This window comes from Schistocerca cancellata, chromosome 1, assembly GCF_023864275.1.
Source record: "Schistocerca cancellata isolate TAMUIC-IGC-003103 chromosome 1, iqSchCanc2.1, whole genome shotgun sequence".
Classification (NCBI taxonomy): domain Eukaryota; kingdom Metazoa; phylum Arthropoda; class Insecta; order Orthoptera; family Acrididae; genus Schistocerca; species Schistocerca cancellata.
Window position 1 is genome coordinate 621,840,316 of NC_064626.1, and position 17,671 is coordinate 621,857,986.

Consider the following 17,671-nt stretch of genomic DNA (forward strand, 5'->3'; position numbering starts at 1 on the left):
GTCACAAAGTCCAATCGCCATTGGATTTCTTGATCAGAACCATGGGGAGTATCCCACTGGCTTGATGAAACCAGTGACACCACTTTTGAGATTTTACCATCTGTTGTGTTCTGCATTCATTTTATCTCCCTTAACAAATGGTACGGAGCAGGCTTGACAAAAATTAGGAGCTACCAATTGCTTCAGTGTTATGTGGGATTCAAAACTGATGGCCCTAACCAGAACCTTACTAAAATGTTAATGAAATGACCACAGCAATGCATCCTAGTCTGAAATGGTACTCCCTGAGAGGCAAGGTTAGATTTATCAACTACTTCAAATCCAAAAACAGTGGAAGCATCAACCCTGAAAATGTTTCCTGACAACTGTGAATATACAACCAAAAGTGTGAGATAGTGTTCCATATTTTTGTATATGGCTGTGACAAGTAGTTGTCCTGCAAGGGACTCCACTGCCCATTATAAAATACTACTTAGTACTGAGAGTGCTGTAAGGGGGAGGGAGCATCCCATATGCTGATAAGTATCTAAATTTATCATACTGACTGATGTTCCTGTGTCACTGAAACTTGTCCAATTCCCAGCTATCCCCAACTCTCTAATGATAAGGTGCAGTCATAGGCCCACTGACGTACTCAGGGGTTGATTGTGAACATGGGAATGTTGTCTCACGACGATGCTCTTTGTTGTTTCCTTCACACAGCTACTAAGACAGACTCAATAAGTTGCAAAGAAATAAGGGTATTGTCTCCTCTTGTGTAATGACCAGCAATCTGGGCAAGACACTTTACCTATGGGGGTAAGTCCGATGCTGTGTAGAGTTGGCACTCAGCACCTACTGTGGACTCAGTGGGTGAGTCTAGAGCCAGAGACTGAGAGTGTTCCAGGGCAGCCACCACCTTCGTAGTCAAGTGGTACTGAGATGCAGGAGAATGGTTGATTGACCATCTCGAGAACACAACCACTAAAAACTGGACAGCCGTTAAAGGTGTCCTGTCCTGCTGGCATGACTCATCAAGTTTTGTCATCTCCAATCATCTGAAAACACATTTTGCACTACAGCAGTCAACTCCTCTGACTCTGCAGTTGGTGTTACCTTGTCTAACGTCAGTTACAGATGTGCTTCTGCTCTAGTCTGTACTGCTTTGTCTACTGCTGGCCATACCACTACATCACAAATGGGGGAGTCTGCAGAGGAAGTGCTACATTGTTTACACTCAAAATTACATCTACATGTTAACCCCTGTAAATCAGCCATCCACACTGTGTATGACTACCTGGGACACTTATGACATTGACTGAACTGTAAGCAAGCAGCTACCATGTGTGTTTGTCTACCATAGTAGTTTACACAACTAGTAATTTACACAACTCTGCAATTCTTCTTTTGCAGGGTTTGTAAGGAGCTGCAATTTCTGAATGGTCTCATACAAACTATTACTACTAGGCAGCAACAAAGTTTTCTGATCTACAGACTCAGTGATGTGCCTTACCTGGTAGTACAGCTTAAAGTGTCATAAGCAATTTTCTCATCTTTCCACAGTGTCATCAAAACCAGTGGAAAAGACTGTTCCATTGGTGTCACTGGCTGTCGGTCAACAAACAGATGAGTTCCTGCATTTGATCCTGCTGCTGTTGTTGCATCTGTTGTTGTCATTGTTCCTACTTCAGCTCCTCCTCTTGCAGCTGCATTTGTTGCCTCCAACACTCACTCAAAACTCTAACATCATTATAAACATGCTCACAAGACCAAGGTATCGTCACCAACAGTCATATCTTCCATAGTGAGATGGTATCATCCACAAAAAAAAAAACCACTCAGGATGAGCAGAGCATACCACAATATGTGACTTCTGCAAAAACACCTCGAGTCAATCAGGCAACTGACCAAATATTTTGAAGGTGCAATCAGGACAAACATGGAAACCGCAAGAGCACAACAACATGAAGAATTCTCAACATTTATCAAGATGAGCATAGGCCAAGTAAACACGATGCTCGCTGGTGCTAGCATGCAACTGACTTTGGAGTCCATGAACCGGGAAACCTACAAGTCCAGAGGCACTACCCAAAACATGTGACACTCGCATCTCTTAAGGTGAAGTTGCAGACCACTCTGACTCAACCGTGAACAACTCCTCATCTGACATATTTGAGTCTGGCACTTTGAATGAAATGAACAGCCTAATGGATACAAATAATGGTTCAAATTACTCTAAGCATTATGGGACTTAACATCTGAGGTCATCAGTCCCCTAGACTTAGAACTACTTAAACCTAACTAACCTAAGGACATCACACACATCCAAGCCCGAGGCAGGATTTGAACCTGCGACTGAAGCAGCAGTGCAGTTCTGGACTGAAGGATCCAGAACCACTTGGCCACAGCGGCCGGCTAATGAGTACACATTTTGGTCTAGGAGTAAACACAAGGAAGACAAAATTAATGAGCTGTATGTGGAATGAGATTAACAACTCACTTAACATGTTAACTGCTGACTGCAAAGGGGGAAACATAAGGGAATTCTTCTATCTAGCAAGCAAATTGATGCATGGCAGATGAAATAAGGAAGACATGAAAAGTAGAGTATCACACGCAAAGAGGGTGTTCCTAACCAAACAAAGCCTACTAATACCAAACATTGGCTTTAATATGAGGAAGAAATTTCTGAAAATATACCTGTAGAGCACAATGTGGTATGGTAGTGAATTGTGGACTGTGTGAAAACCAGAAAAGAACTGAAGTGTTTGAGATGTAGTTCTATAGAAGGATCTTGAAAATTAGACAGACTGATAAGCTAGGGAATGAGGAGAGTCCCTGCAGAATTGCTGAAGAAGGGGATATATAGTGCACACTGACAAGAAGAAGGGGCAAGGTGATAGGATGTGTGTTAAGACATCAAAGAATAACCTCCATGGTACTAGAGGGAGCTGCAGAGGGTAAAAACTGTAGGGGAAGACAGAGATAGGAATATATCCAATATATCCAACTTGAGGAATTGTGGGTCAGGTTTAGAAGCATGGACAGGCATCTGTCTAGTCAAACCATCCATAGTACACGCTACTTCTTAAGAAACAAAAACTATTGAAAAGTAGCTTAAAACAAAGTAATGGCTGTAAATAGAGAGGTGATAAATGTTGTTACGTGTTTGGCTGTCAAAAGGACAATGTGTGTATTTTAACAGCTACTGTAACAGATTCTTTCTTATCTATCAACCTCTCACAAAATCCAAATAAATTATGCCCTTATGTTAAGGCTGTCAGTAACAACATAATGAGTGTCCACCCACTCATGGACAATATTTGAACAAAAATTGATTGTAGTAAATCAAAAACAGAAGTGTTAAATTCTATTTTGATATATTCATTTACAAACAATGATCCAGGATTGCTGCACCAGTTTAAGTGTCATACGACTGCAAGGATGAATGACATAAATATTAGTCACGGTGCATCTGAAATCACAAAGGTTGATGAGGCCACAGTGTATAATGGAATCTCTCTCAGATTCTTTACAGAATTTGTGACCAGAGGAGTTCACACCCATCCACCAGTAGGGAACCAGAAGTGATCCACAAAACCATTACCCAATATCATTAACGTCCATCTGTTGTAATGAGCAGAAACTGAAAGTTTTGGCATTATAAATCCTTCAAGTAGGCAAGCAAAAAGGCATTATAAATAGCAGGCAATAAAGAGTAATACAGAAAAACTTAATGTCATACCTATTTATTTACTAAATTATAATATTATGAAAAGGATAGTTGCTACTCACTATATATAAGATGCTGAGTCCCAGTTAGGCTCAACAAGAAGAAAGTGAGCTTTCAGCCAACAAGGCCTTCATCAGAAATAGAAACACACACACACACACACACACACACACACACACACACACAGTTGTCTACAGTCCATGGCTACTGAGGCCACAGTTGGCTCAATGTGCATGCCTGTTGCCTATTCTGATGAAGGCCTTGTTATTCGAAAGTTCACTTTCTACCAATCTGTGACTCAGCATCTCCACTGTATGGGGAGTAGCAACTATCCTTTTCATAATATTGTTACATTCCATCCTGTATTTTCCATGTTTGTTTGTTATATTTACTAAATTGCACTGTTCAGACATCACATGGTTGGCATATTTATGTTAACATTGTATTGCCAGAATGAATTTCCACTCTGCAGCATATGTGCTGTTATGAAACTTCCTGGCAGATTAAAACTATGTTCCTGATTGTGACTCAAACCTGGGAGCTTTGCCTTTCACAGGCAAGGGTTCTACCATCTGAGATACCTGGCAAAGGTCATGGGTTTTGAGTCTCAGTCCTGCACACAGTTTTAATCTACCAGAAAGTCTCAACATTGTGTTGTATTATATTCTTAAAGTAACTTCAAAGTTTTAAACAAAATAATAATTGTATTAGACAGAAAAATTACATTCTTTTTTTTAATTTTTTATTTTATTTTATGTTTAAAAAACACCTGTGCATTACAGTGCTTTATTGTCTTGCACATGACAACCAAATTCTTTTCTAAATTTTCTGGTGTCATGTTGAGTCTTCTGTCAGACAATACATTTTTCATTGGAGAAACTGACCTCTCACCATTTATACATTGAAAACTGGAGTAAATCTAGAAGAGTGAACTATTGCAGGATCCATTTCAACTGCAGTAAAATTTTTGCCACCTTGTAGAATTTTTGAAATGTTTCTATATTTGTCAAGATCAGGATTATTTGAAAACACCATTTTATGCTTTTTCATAACTAATGAACCCTATTTCCCTGACACACTCTCCAATCTTGGCACTACACAACCTGTAGACATCTAGTCCTGAACAACTGAAAGCAACAAATGATCTACTGTAGAACCTCATCATCATACTCTGCTTGTAGAAATACTACACAAAGATTGGATTGCAACATTTCAGTTGCACAGATGCATGTTCATTCATCACGGACAGTACATCTTCTGCACCAAACACAAATTCATTCGATCTGCCTTTGCTGCCACTGGTTGCCTGGATTTCAAACTGGGTATGGAAATTAACATTTGGTACAGACCACCCTCAAACCCCACCTGTGATTGTGGACAATTTATTTCTAACTAAGATCAAGAAGGTGCATCAACCACCACTACGTCATTCACATTTTTGTTAAAAATACTCACTGCCATGTGCCTCAGCAACAGCCTTGGCATCCTTCCTTCCACACAGGAGCCAAGGCCAACTGACTTCACCTGATTGCTTCTAATTCTGACTCCACCATGTCCAGCTGGAGCGGCAGCCCTTGCACGTCAACAAACCGCCACCTCCCAGTGATTTGCTCCACATCCGTGCTGCCTGTGCAAGACATTGCCATCCGCGTTGTATCTCTCTTCTGAGCATGCCACTCCCATGCCTGTGCAGAAAATCCCCATCTGTGTCATGCCAGGGCCTGGGCAGAATGGCATCAAAAATGCTATGCTTTCACCTGGACAGAACATTGTCAACTGCACCACACTCACTCAGTTGCCATACGCGGCTGACTCTACTGCATGTTGGCTGGGCCACTTCTGTTGGCATTATGCAATGTATATCCCCATCACAGATTGGCACAGTGACCTGCAACCCATCAAAACAAAAGACTTCAAGCTGTGCTGATACGTCGACTCACAACTGTCACCCAGTTTGTGACTACTCAATAGTGTTTGCAACAGATTTATCTATTCGAGAAGACTATCCCAGTCACCTCAACATTCTGCATGGCTGCAAATCTTATCTCACTCCACTGACAATGACGGTTACCAGATTTCACATCTTCAATTGCACACATGAATGTGATCTTTTCACCAACTCGAACTCTGACGAGTGTTCTGTGGGGCTTCCAACTCCAACCATCCTATTCCCAATGAACCACTCTCTGGTGGATTTAACCTCTGACATCAATTCACTACTGCTTGATGGTTCATAACAATGGAAGAACCTATAGCATTGCAACCACAAGAAGCTCCCAGTTCATCGATTACATTTCACAGATCCATGACCCGGACTCTGTTTGTGTCTTTGTCTCACTGCCTCACATGGATATTCTCTCATAAGGACATCATAAAACTAACCTAGCAATTAACTTTTTATGCTAATTCCACCTCCCCTTGTTTGTACATCATGCTGCACTTCTGTACTTCATTACAGACTGCTGCATCCCAGAATCTTTTGCCCTGGCACCTCTGCCCCTACCTGGTATATCAACCACTCAAATAAACAGCAGGAAGATGCAGTGTGCCTCCTCAGCTGATGAGTTCTTGATGATTCACCAACATTATGTTGACTGCTGTGTGTCATCGGATGCACTCTGTATGGAGATCATGTTGATCCCGTGACATAATAACAACACATCCGCTGCCCTCACCACAGCATGTGAGCAACTCATGGTCTCGACACACAAACATCATGACAACGAGTGTGGCAGCACACAAGTGACCCCAGTTTTGCTGACTGTTCATGCCTACCTGACATCCTACCATGTCCATTCCTCACTCCACCCAGCTTCTGCACTGTCACTAATCTTGGACATACAACGAAACAAACATGACAGTACACTGTGTTTTGGCATGCCCCTCCACATGGACAGCACACTGTCACCATATCTCTTCCACATGACTTACCAGAATGCAACTCGATCTCTTTCCATCCCTGATTTTCATGCAACTTCAATGACTTCACTCGCTACGTTCGTCTGGTTCCACATTCCATTACTACACACCTACCACGGGTTGATGATGTTCTAAAACACAACATTAGGGATACATTGGAAGAACTGGACACAACACGATGCTGGTGCAACCACTGTCAGTTGCACTACTCAGCTCCAACTGTCACTGACAACTTCAGTGCCCTTTCTCGACACAAGTTCAACACAACAATGCCGGACTCTATGACTGCTTCTCCACCTACAGTCAACTTCAACTACAACCCAAAATGGATCAGTACCCAGCATTCCTGCCTCCTCTCAACCTCTATCCTGTCACAGACCATCTGCACACAGGCCGCACCCATCAAAGTTCACACTGGCTAATAAATCAGTGACTCACATCAGTTGCACTGCCCTCTCAACATACACCGCCACTTTGATCAGATCATAGTCTCTTTGGTACGTGTGGCCTCCACACGCCAACGCCCTCACCACCGACACCCTACATCTCCACTCTTCAGTCACACCACTGCCATCCCGTGTGGACCCATCAGATGTTTCCCATGTCAACCGCAGATATGCCACCTGTTTGCATTCGTATGACTCCTACCATGATTTCGAGAAGTGGCCTAATTCTGTCTCGCAGAAGTGCCAGCTACTACAAGGCTGGTCATGTGATTTGTGCCTCCTACAAAAAATGGTCAAGCTGTGCCTGGTTCCTACTCCAGCCAAGACAAGGTTTGTCAGAAAAGATTCACACCTGCAAGAAACGGTCTAGCCCCACCTCCTTTCTGAGCCAGTAATGACGTGGCTGGTCAGGCAGACTTGCCACACATGATGCCCAATGCCGACCAACCACCACTTCATCTTGTGGACCTTGGAGCTGCACGTTCATTTCTTCCCCCCCTCTCCACATTGCCGAGAGGGGGGGGCTCTGAGACAGCTGTCGTCCACAACATCATTGACCAGCAAGGGCAACTTTGTGGACTCTCTCTGACTGTTTAGCAAGCACTGTTCCATGTTCAAGTGAAGATGTCTCATGTACATTGTCTTTAGTCTCAAACTGAACATTGTCACGTGTACATTGTGTTCAATAAAGTGGTATTACTCTTTTTACAGGTAGTGTACTCAATAGTCTATACTCCTCCATATCCCTAGATCCCATATATGATACATTGGTATAAGGCTGACCTCTTGTGTGAGCATGTAGGTCATATGTCATATGTTTGGCACCCAAATCATGGGCAATGTTTCACAAAACTTTAAGACTTTTTTGTACCAATTGTGAAATCAGTAATTATTTTGCATTGCTGGTAAAAGGTGCTTTTCATTTCCTAAACTGTTTTACATCTACACCTACACTCTGCAGACAACTGTTAACTGCATGGCAGATGTATGTCCCATTGTACCAGTAATTAGAGTATTCCTGTCCCATTCAAATTTGGAATGCGGGAAGAATGCTTGTTTAAATGCTTCGATGTGTGCAGTAATTAATCTAATCTTGTCCTCATGATCCATATGGGAGCGATATATAGGGGCTTGTAGTATGTTCCTAGAGTTATAATTTAAAGACAATTCTTGAAACTTTGTAAGTATGCTTTCTCAGGATAGTTTATGTCTATCTTCAAGAATATGCCAGTTCAGTTTCTCCTGCATCTTTGTGATGCTCTCCCAGGAATCAAACCAACCTGTGAGCATTCATGCTGCCCTTCTCCATATACAATTCAACAACATTAGCCCTATTTGGTACAGGCCACAGACACTTGAGCAATATTCTGCAATGGATCACATGAATAGTTCATAAGCAATCTCCTTTGTAGACTGATTGCATTTTGCCAGCATTCTGTCAGTAAACTGAAGTCCACCACTTCATATCTCTACAAAGATTTACACTCAGGAATTTGTATAAGTTAACAAACTCCAATTGTGAAACATTGATATTACAGTCATAGGATATGAAAATATGTAATATTTTCGTTTTGTGAAGAGCACATTTTCACATTTCTGAACATTTAAACCAAGTTGCCAGTCTTTGCACCACTTTGAAAGCTTATCCAGATCTGACTGAACATTTGTGCAGTTTGTTTCAAGCTGCACTGAGGTTGCTATTAACATTGTACAAAATCTAATTAGTATACAACAAGAGCAGCAAGAGTCCCAACACACTTTCCTGAGGCACACCTGAAGTTACTTATACATCTGTTGATAAGTCCCCAAGATAGCTTGCTGCATCCTACCTAATATATAAAACTTCAGTCCAGTCACAAATTTGGTGCCCCTTATAGTCATACTTTTAATAATAAGTGTAGATGTGGTACAGAATCAAATGCTTTTCAGAAATCAAGAAATACTTGAATGCCACCAAAGTTTTCAGTATATCATGTGAGAAAAGTGCAAGTTGGGTTTCACATGCTCTGTGTTTTCAGAATCCATGCTGGGTGGCATAGAAGAGGTCATTCTGTTCAGCATACCTTCTTATGTTTCAGCTCAGAATATGTTCTAAGATCCTACAACAAATTTATACCAAGGTAATTGGATGGTAGTTTTGTGGATCATTTCTGCTGTCCTCCTTATAAAATGCAGCTACAAATTCACTATAGAATCTGATAGGAGTTCCATTGGGCCCTGGAGTTTTCTTCGGTTTTAATGATTTCAGCTCTTTCTCACTACTACTGACAACAACAATTTTTTCACTCCTCTTTTCATTGTTCATCATCATCATCATCACTTCAATCTTTAGACCTTTTTTGTTTTGCTTCTTACAATAACAGTAATTCTTTTATATGCTGAAGATGTTTCCTCGGTCTTCTCCCATCTGAGAAAAATCTTCTTATCTGCAGGGGTAATCTTTCTCCACTCATTCTTGTTTCTCCAATTATTTTGTATTTTATTCAGAATGTTAAATATATTCAGTTCTTTCCTAGTTTCAAAATTTCAAAATCTATTAGCTCTTGTGCATCTCTTTACTGCTCTTAGAAACCTCATCTCTGCTGCTTGTATTCAGCTTTCTTGATGTTTACTTGTAACCCACAATTCACCTCCATAAACAAGCATTGGAACTGTCATTGTTTTATAAAAGTTCGATCTTGTTTCTTTGCTTATTTTATTTTTTAAACATCTGTTTATTGTTCCACATATATTCCCCAACTTTTCTAAACTCTTCTCTACATCTTCATCATACTCGTATGTGATGTCACAACCTAAATAGTCTAAATATTTGACCTGTTCTACTGTTCAATTGTTGATAACAATTTTTGTCCATACAGGATATTTCCCTTTCAAAGCCACTGATTTTGTTTTCTGTTTGTAAATTATCAGATGGTAGTTTCCACAAACCTTAGCTAATAAATATATTCCCCTTCATAGGTTGTCTTCATTATCCACCAGCAGTGTGGCATCTTCAGCATATAAAAGAATTACTGTTAATTTTAAATCCCCCATTAAAAATTTCCTTCCATTTCTGAATTGCGTTATCTGAATAAGTGTTAAGAAGTGTGGCTGAAACTGAAATGCTGCATCCTTGACTTACTCCTTTGTTTGTGGCTATAGGCCATGTTAAAGTGCCATTTTTTGTCCAAAATTACAATCCTGTATTTTACAGACTTTTTGAAAGATTATTAGGTGTTTTTATCACCTTCTTTTCCTCATAATTCTCGACAGTTTCTTTCTATCAACATTATCAAATGCCTTAATAAAATCAATGAATGCTAAATACATTTACCTGTTATAATCTCCCTGTTTTTGGATCATTTGTGATATTAGGGCAGTAAATCCTTAAAAGAAAATCAGGCAGATTGGAAGGCCACAAAGTGGCAGTCCCACTATCCAACTATACTTGCATAGCTCTTGTAAGGTTGCCAGGTGAATTTTCTTAATTACTACTAATATCCAAAACGGCCTCGGATCAAGGCCTTTTCAGTGGCACTAGGATTAAATTGGGGCCCCCTCTGGATTTTCCTTTGTAAAGGAATGTTTGAAAACAGAGTTAAGCATTTGCACTTTTGCTTTCCTGCCCTCACTTTCGGTTCTTGTCTCATCTGTTAATAACTGGACACAAATGTTGGAGCCACAACAGCTTTTACAAATGACAAATTTCTTTGGTTTTTGTGAAAGATCATTTGACAGTATTCTGCTATGGTAGTCACTGAAGGCTTCATGCATTGCTGTCTTGACAGCCAAGCATATTTCCTTTAGCCCTATGGCTTCTTTTATGCCTATTATGAAGTAGTCTCCATTTTTTAGAAATTTATTTACAGTGACTGTATACCATGGAGGGTCCCCCACATACAAACTGTTCTGCTCTGTAAATACACTATGTGATCAAAAGTATCTGGACACCCCAAAAACATACATTTTTCATATTATGTGCATTGTGCTGCCACCTACTGCCAGGTACTCCATATCAGTGATCTCAGTAGTCATTAGACCTCATGAGAGAGCAGAATGGGGCACTCTGCAGAACTCACGGACTTTGAATGTGATTAGGTGGTTGGGTGCCATTTGTGTCATACATCTGTATGTGAGATTTCCACACTCCTAAACATCCCTAGGTCCACTGTTTCTGATCTGATAGTGAAGTGGAAACATGAAGGGACACGTAAAGCATAAAAGAGTACAGGCTGACCTCGTCTGTTGACTGACAGAGACCGCCGACAGTTGAAGAGTATCGTAATGTGTGATAAGCAGACATCTATCCAGACCATCACACAGGAATTCCAAACTGCATCAGGATCCACTGCAAGTACTATGACAGTTAGGCGGGAGATGAGAAAACTTGGATTTCATGGTCAAGCGGCTGCTCATAAGCCACACATCATGCTGGTAAATGCCAAATGACGCCTCACTTGGTGTAAGGAGGGTAAACATTGGATGATTGAACAGTGGAAAAACATTGTGTGGAGTGACGAATCACAGTATACAATGTGGCAATCCGATGGCAAGATGTGGGTATGACGAATGCTGGGTGGACATTATCTGCCAGCATGTGTAGTATCAACAGTAAAATTTGAAGGCTGTGGTGTTATGGTGTGGTCATGTTTTTTGTGGAGGGGGTTTGCACTCCTTACTGTTTTGTGTGGCACTATCACAGCACAGGCCTACATTGATGGTTTAAGCACCTTCTTGCTTCCCACTGTTGAAGAGCAATTCAGGAATGGCAATTGCATCTTTCAACATGATCGAGTGGTTACACAACAATAATATCCCTGTAATGGACTGGCCTGCACAGAGTCCTGACCTGAATCCTATAGAACACCTTTGGGATGTTTTGGAATACTGACTTCATGCCAGGCCTCACCGGCTGACATCGATACCTCTCCTCAGTGCAGCACTCTGTGAAGAATGGGCCGCCAATCCCCAAGAAACCTACCAGAACGTGATTAAACATATGCTTGCAAGAGTTGAAGCTGTTATCAAGGCTAAGGGTGAATTCCAGCATTACCGATGGAGGGTGCCACAATCTTGTACGTCATTTTCAGCCAGGTGTCCAGATACTTTTAATCACATAATGTATGTATCCAGTGCATGGTCAACTATGGTATTTTTTTCAACTTGATGCATAGTTGCTCTACATGCCTCTGTCCTGTGCTAATGGAACTATTGCTTTTGTGTCTAGCTTGTTGATTACATATATCATTATACTTGTTTCATTTGCCATTTGTACTTTTGTTATCTTTGTTGCCACAACTGCCTGATGATCAGTGATACCAATTCAAGTTGCCATACAAGATTCTGGCACATTTTTAATTAGTTACAGATTGACAGGTATTGATATACATTAATAGTATTCAGTGACTTATGGTTCCCTTCATTTGTTCAAAAGAAGATTGAAAGGTTTGAGGAAATTAAAGTATCCAGAGATTAAACTTGAAATTTGATTAGGACCCTGGTCAAGGCATATGCAAAGAAGGTATTTGAAATGCTAGCAAAAGATGAACTACACATTCCTGGCAAATCAAAAGTGTGTGTGTGTGTGTGTGTGTGTGTGTGTGTGTGTGTGTGTGTGTTCAAGCAGCATAATTGCTTATACTCAATCTAAAGAACTGGCTATCAACACTGATAAGAGTAATATCACTCTTCCTCCAAATTCTGAGTGCTTTTGATTTCAGCAGGTACTGTATGTGATCCTTTTTTTTTGTGTTTACTAGTACTAAGATATCAAAAAATGATACAAATAATGTTAATTGTTTATATGCATTACAGACAACTCCAAATTTTTTTAGCCTTAACATAGTGATTCTATAATAAACCTGTGTTTGGATATAAAAAATTAAATTGATCTTTGAGTCTTTGATAGTGATTGTCGACAGCTTGGACTGTTTAGTGTAACATGATATTAATGTTAGTTGTTTATAGGATTGAAGTGCTCTTTTGGGGACTAAGAGATTTGAAACGAGTTCATCTCATGACTGTGGATAAACCAAGGGTGGATATTGAATGTGCTGGACACATTCTCTACTCTTCTGTAATACAAAATGCAAGAAAGAATCCAAATTTCAGTACTCCTGTCAAATTTCTTGAACTGGTATGTACAATAAAAGTTTGGAATTTTATTTAATCTTTCTGCAAAGCACAAACAATGTGTTGTTTAAGCAGTAGTTGTCAGAAATATGTAAGGCATTCAGAAATAGGTGCAGTAGCCAATTATTAAATCTAATATGAACTTTTAGCAATATTTATTACTTGAACAAAAAGCAAAATGTGGTGAAAGTCAATTTTTCACTTCCAGGTGACTGAATGGTGATGCACAGACACATATAATAGCTCAAAATGATGTATTTTGTTTTGAACTTATACTGCATTTCTGTTACAAAGATACACTTTCTCTTTTTCACATGCAAACTTTGTGGACCTCTGGAGCAGGAGGGGGGAGGCTAGATATATGGAGCAAGTAGGAATAAGGAAGTAATGGGCAGCAGAGGGACAGGGATGGTTGGAGGCTATTGTTATCTGTGTTGAAATAAGGCTAATTTTGATAATAACCACAAACAGAGACAGAGAGAAAGAGAAATAGGAGATGAAAAGCAAATTACTTTGTTAATACAAGGGAGTAACGATGTGGAAAACAAGGGAGGATGTGGTTGCCGCTTGCTTTTCCTCCCCCATTTTATCTCTTTCTTTGTGTTATGGTTGATACTATCAATAAGCCTATAGTTAAATATGGACAGTGAGTGCCATGTATTTCACTCTCCTTTGCCACCATATAGTTTTGTTTTGTATCCTCACCTCTCTTCGTACATCTTTCACCAGCATTCTCAATTATTTCTTGGACATATTAAAATCTTTGTCTTGTCCTACAGCTTTTACTTCCTTTACAATGCTGGAGGTTATTCAATGATGTCTTTCCTTTCTTTGCTGACTCTGCAGTGACTCTCCTCATTCCTTTCTTATCACTTCACCCACGTTTCAAGATCCTTCTATAGTGACACATTTCAATCACTTCAGTCCTATTCTTCTCTGGTTTTCCCACAGTCCATGATTCATTACCATACAATGCTGTGCTCCAAAAATATTTTCAGAAATTTCTTCCTCATATTAGAGCTGATATTTAATATTAGTAGACTTTGTTTTGCCAGGAACGCCCTCTTTACCTGTGCTAGTGTACGTTTTATGCTCTCCTAGCTTTATCTGTCTTGCATTATTTTGCTTTTGAGGTAACAGAATTCCTTCACTTTGCCTACTTGATAGTCCCAAGTTTATCACTCATCTCATTCTGGTTACTGCTTATCACTTTGGGTTACTCTTAATCCATAATGTGTATTTATTAGACAGTTCATCCCACTTGGCAGGTCCTGCAATCCTCCCCCATTTCACTGACGATATCAATGTCATCAACAAATCTTATCATTAATATCTTTTTGCCCTTAATTTTAATCCTTTGCCTAAATCTTTCTTTTATTTCCTTCATTACTTTTTGATGTGTAGATTGAACAGTCTTACACCCTTTCTAATGTGAGCAATTCATTCTTGGTCTTCCATTCCTATTTTCCCCCTTTGTTCTTGTACATATTTCATATTTCCCATATTTCCCTATAGCTTACACCATTTTTCTGAGAATTTTGAACATATTGTACCATTTTACATTGTTGGGTGCTTTTTGTATGGTGACAGACCACATGAATGTGTGAAATAAATGGTTGTAGCTCTGTCATAAGCTTTTTTTATTTCTTATGGTGACTACTTTTGGACACCTGTGTCCATTTTCAAACCATCTATAAAGAAAATTATAGTTAACATGACAATTTTATACGAATGAGGCACAGATTTGCCACACAGTTACAGTACACTAATACTGTATTTACTCGAATCTAAGCCGCACTTTTTTTCCGGTTTTTGTAATCCAAAAAACCGCCTGCGGCTTAGAATCAAGTGCAAAGCAAGCGGAAGTTCTGAAAAATGTTGGTAGGTGCCGCCACAATTAACTTCTGCCGTCGAATACATGTAGCGCTACACGGGCATGCTTTGTAGGCACAAAGATAAATACTGGCGCCAAAACCTCTGCGTCAGTAAATAAATTAAAAAAAAAAATGTGGAAGACGAGCTTTTTTCTCCGCCCCGAGTTTCGACCACTGCATTTTCATACATTACTCAACGAAGTAAATACAAATTCCGTATTGTTCATCTTTCGAATGTAGGAGAATTACAATATCATACGAAAATCCGACTGGCAAGACTGTTTGGGATGTTTGTCAATATGGCCAACTCTACGTTCTGAATTTTTTCCTACATGTGAGAAGAGATGGTTGCTAATAGAAACCTGATGAAATGTGAATCACATGCAGTATTCTCTTCACCATAAGAATAATACGAATATAAACATTTTGCCATGTATTCTTTCGTGTTTGCTGCTATCTAATTTAAATCCTGTCTGCCTAATAAACTACGAAACTAGAGTGAGACAACAGCAAACGCGGAAGAATATACGTATCGTTTCATGTTTATATTTGTATTATTCTTATGCCTAATAGTGATACAGTCAGAAATGAAGCACGGCAATTGACTAGATTTTTAAATCTAAGATGACTCTAATTTCTGTGCAGAATTTAATGTACCAAAGAGGCGTCTGCAAAGATTTTCAAACGGAGAAAAATTTTCGCTAAACTCTCGGTCAGAACATCTTCTATCATACACAGTCTATTATTTGGTTCTTGTTGGTCATTATTAAAGAAAGCGGCAGTGTAAGTAACAACAAATAGCAGTCTCTTGCCATTGTTTGGCTAATGAGACGATTCCTCTCTTTTTTTAAAAAATTGTAAGCGGCGGTAGCGCGCACAAAAGCAAGCCATGCCGCAAGCGGCAACAGGTCGTAAACACTCATTATCAGAATGCGACAAACAATGCATGACACAGTACAGTAATGCATTTTCAGCTTTGAGTGATGTAAACACCTATAACAAAGAGAACGGCACTTATCAGATCAAAGAAAAATAAGCAATCAATTCAAACCAGACGAAGCACGTGAAAAAGGAAGGGTACCCGTATAAATACGGACGGAGCGCCTGACGCATAGCAATGGCTACCTGATAAAGCTTAACTGCTAAGCTTACAACTCGAACGAAACTACTATAGCTGTATCGTCATTCATTCGACGTAAATTGTGTCTCATATTACAATGGACCAACTTTGTTTCGATTTGGAGGTGCGGCCTAAAACTTTTCTCTCCCCTTGAATTTCGAGTCCCAGATTTCTGGTGCGGCTTAGATTCGGGAAAATTTTTTTTTCCTCGATTTCAAATCTCATTTTTCAGGTGCGGCTTAGATTCGAGTGTGGCTTAAATTCGAGTAAATACGGTATACATGAAAAAAAATCCACTCACCAAGTTGCTGCAGGAGAACACATATGCAATGAAAGCGCTTACCCATGCATACCCTGGAATCAACAGCTTCTTCCTCCAGCAGATGGGCCAAAGAGGAAGGAAGAGGGGTGAAGGAGAAGGAACTGGAGAGGTCTAAGAAAAATGGGTAGAGGTTGGAAAAGTCACCCAGAAGCCCAGGTCAGGGGAGACCCACCAGACAAGAAGAGAAGGAAAGACTCTCATTCAGTCTGGTGGTCTCCCCTGACTATTGATGCAAGCCACTGTCATCAGCTTTTAGAGTTTTACCTGGGGTAAATTGGCAGCTCTGTAGGTTGCGCACTGTTGGAGAGTCACCAAGTCTGGTGTGGGCTACTAGTTTTACATTGCCCATGCCGCGCTAAAACTCTGTCAAGGCCACTGATGTCACTGCTTGGTGTGCTATTTAAAGTCGAATTCTGGGAGAATGTTTCATTCTGCAGCCACACTGATGTTTTGTCGACATTATCATTGTCAGTGTTTGCGTCTGAGTGTGTTTAAGGCTTGTAAGAGTATTAATATCATTCCCAATAATACTGGTGAGGTCCAGATTTTGTTGGGGGCTTGTAGGTGGATGGGATTTGTTGCAAGGTTTTCTTTGAAGAGTACAGTTCAAGTTGTAGGTAATGGGTGGATTACTATTGCTTTGGTTCGTTCTTCTAACACAACCAATACCTTCACTGCGCAATAACAACGGTGAAGTCACTGATGACAGTGTCACTAAAGCAGAGTTATTAAACATGATTTTCTGAAACTCCTTCACCAAAGAAGATAAAGTAAATATTCCTGAACTCCAATCAAGAACAACTGCCAAGATGAGAAACATAGAAGTAGATATCCTCGGTGTAACAAAGCAGCTTAAATCACTTAATAAAGGCAAGGCCTCCGGTCCAGATTGTGTACCAGTCAGATTCCTCTCAGAGTATGCTGATAAAAAAGCTCCATATTTAGCAATTATATACAACCACTCGCTCACAGAAAGATCCATACCTAAAGACTGGGAAATCGCTCAAGTCACACCAATACCCAAAAAGGGAAGTAGGAGTAATCTGCTGAATTGCAGTCCTATATCACTAATATCGATTTGCAATAGGGTTTTCGAACATATACTACATTTGAACATTATGAAGTACCTCAAAAGAAATTATTTATTGATGCATATTCAGCATGGAT

The 17,671-nt window shown here is 40.0% G+C and overlaps 1 protein-coding gene across 1 annotated transcript in view; it reads left to right on the forward strand.

The window, feature by feature from the left end:
• LOC126161969 (otoferlin-like) overlaps positions 1-17,671 on the forward strand; it is a 994,328-nt gene that overhangs the window by 844,187 nt on the left and 132,470 nt on the right. Inside the window, exon 22 of the mRNA XM_049918162.1 lies at positions 13,024-13,192. Within this exon, the coding sequence (XP_049774119.1) occupies positions 13,024-13,192 (169 nt within the window). The remainder of the gene's footprint in view (positions 1-13,023; positions 13,193-17,671) is intronic.